This window comes from Haplochromis burtoni, unplaced genomic scaffold (assembly GCF_018398535.1).
Source record: "Haplochromis burtoni strain Fernald_Lab_line unplaced genomic scaffold, NCSU_Asbu1 Contig_4050, whole genome shotgun sequence".
Taxonomy (NCBI): domain Eukaryota; kingdom Metazoa; phylum Chordata; class Actinopteri; order Cichliformes; family Cichlidae; genus Haplochromis; species Haplochromis burtoni.
Window position 1 is genome coordinate 2,569 of NW_024586411.1, and position 1,925 is coordinate 4,493.

At 37.4% G+C, this 1,925-nt stretch overlaps 1 protein-coding gene across 1 annotated transcript; it reads right to left on the reverse strand.

Moving 5' to 3' along the window:
* Nucleotides 1-2: 2 nt before the first annotated feature.
* LOC102290925 (chemokine XC receptor 1) lies at nt 3-1,536 on the reverse strand (the record flags this gene model as incomplete). The annotated part of the gene is made up of 3 exons (XM_005953393.2): nt 1,362-1,536; nt 1,102-1,223; nt 3-937 (listed from the first exon to the last, which is right to left on the reverse strand). A coding segment is annotated over exon 3 (925 nt), but the record flags the coding sequence as incomplete, so codon positions are not given.
* Between the last annotated feature and the right edge of the window lie 389 nt (nt 1,537-1,925).

The window sequence follows — 1,925 nt, forward strand, 5'->3', positions numbered from 1 at the left end:
GCTGGTGCTTCTCTCTCTCTTCTTCCTGTTCACTTTTTCACAGCGCAAAAGACTCAACAGATGCTTTCGCAACTTCTGCGAGAGCATATATAGCAGAGGGTTCATACAGCAGTGAGAATAGGCAAGCATTTCACAGATATGGTAGGCAACTGCTAACCGTTTCAGTACCTTACAATCATTGTTTGTATTGAGAGACTTGATTAAAAGCATAATATGGTATGGCCCCCAGCAAATGAAAAAGGCTGCAACAATACACAACAGCACAGCCACAGTCCTGAACTTCCTTCTGTTTAAACCTTGCAAAACTGTCTTGAGGATGGCAGAGTAGCAGAAAATAATGATGGCAAATGGGAGGAAGAATAGCAGTGACACTTGTAGATAATGTCCAAGCTTGTCTTCAGATTCAGGCTCGCAATAGTTTTTACCTTCCCAGCTTTCAACCTTTACTTTCATTGCATCACTCAGGGACGCTAAGATGCTGATGACCCAGGCAGCTATACAGGCACCGATTGCACACTTCTTCACTCTGGCATGGCTGATCGGCCAGTTGTGCAGTACAACAGTAGTAAAACGATCCACTGTCATAGCAGTCAGCAGAATGACACTGCTGTACAAACCAACAGCGAATCCAACAGTGATAACTTTGCAGACAAAGTCCCCAAAGACCCAGTTGTGTAGGTGATCAGCGGCCCAGAATGGAAGTGTGATGGTGAAGATCAAATCAGAGCAGGCCAGGTTCAGGATGAAAATATTTGTGATACTTTTCAGATTCTCGTAGATGAAAACAACACATAAGAGGAGGCTGTTGCATATGATACTGAGGATGAAGATCAAGATGAAAAGGGGACCAGTGATGGTGGGAACATTAGTATCACACATGTATTCAACAAGACCACTCGTTCTGGATGTGAATGTGAAGTTTGCCATTTTCAATCTTCTGGAAAACATACATATAAAATAAAATGCAATCAAACACAATGACTGAGCAGTTTTCTCTAAAGTGACAGAAACTGTTGATTTTGGTTCTAGTTTTTGTATATTATATAAAACCAAAGTGACTAAAAAAGTATCAAATTTCAGAAAACAAACACAGCAACTTACCTCAAACATCAACTATCAAGTCTTCTGCTGAATTGCCCTGTAATTCAGCACAAAAGCTGTACAATGTTCTTCAGAAAACTAATACTTCCTCCTTTTGTTTCACATTAATTCAGAGATTCTGCCTTAACAAAAACCACATTATGAAACAAAAAATTCAAAGTTAACTTGTGCAACAAACTGTCACATGAAAAATGAAACTTCATCAAAATTAAACCTCACAAATAGCTGTCTATACGCATGTTACATTCCTCTGAACTTACCTCAATCTCAGGTCTTCTGTTGAACTGAACTGTGGTGAAAAACGTGTGATGTTCGTGAGATATCTGATAGTTTGTCTCGTCTTTGAGCTAGAGTACCACCCTAACGAAAGCCACACTGTGAAGAAAAAAAAAGCAAAAAGCTTGAGCAATCACTTTTTTCTACATTGAAATGAAATAAAATAATGTTGAATGTATGTTTTTTTTTTCAAAGCCATCTAATCAAAACAGACTCAATCAAAAGTTACATTTATTTACATAAATAAATGCAGAAACCCCAGTATTCTGTTCAAAAGAAAGTATTTCTTGCTGAAAACATGTAAACATTATATAAATACAACTAAATATGAAAACATAAAATCCAACACAGATCATAAAAATGGTGTTGATTTATGATATCTCTAATGCTGTGTAGAGCATAAAAAGGTAGACCAACATATTAAAGTGCTAAAGTAGTACAGCAGCAAGGCTCTTGATGAGGAAGCAGATAAGAAGAAAATTAAAATTGAAACAAAACATGTTACACACCACTGTGGTTAAAAAGAAGCCTCACACTCTTATTCTGTT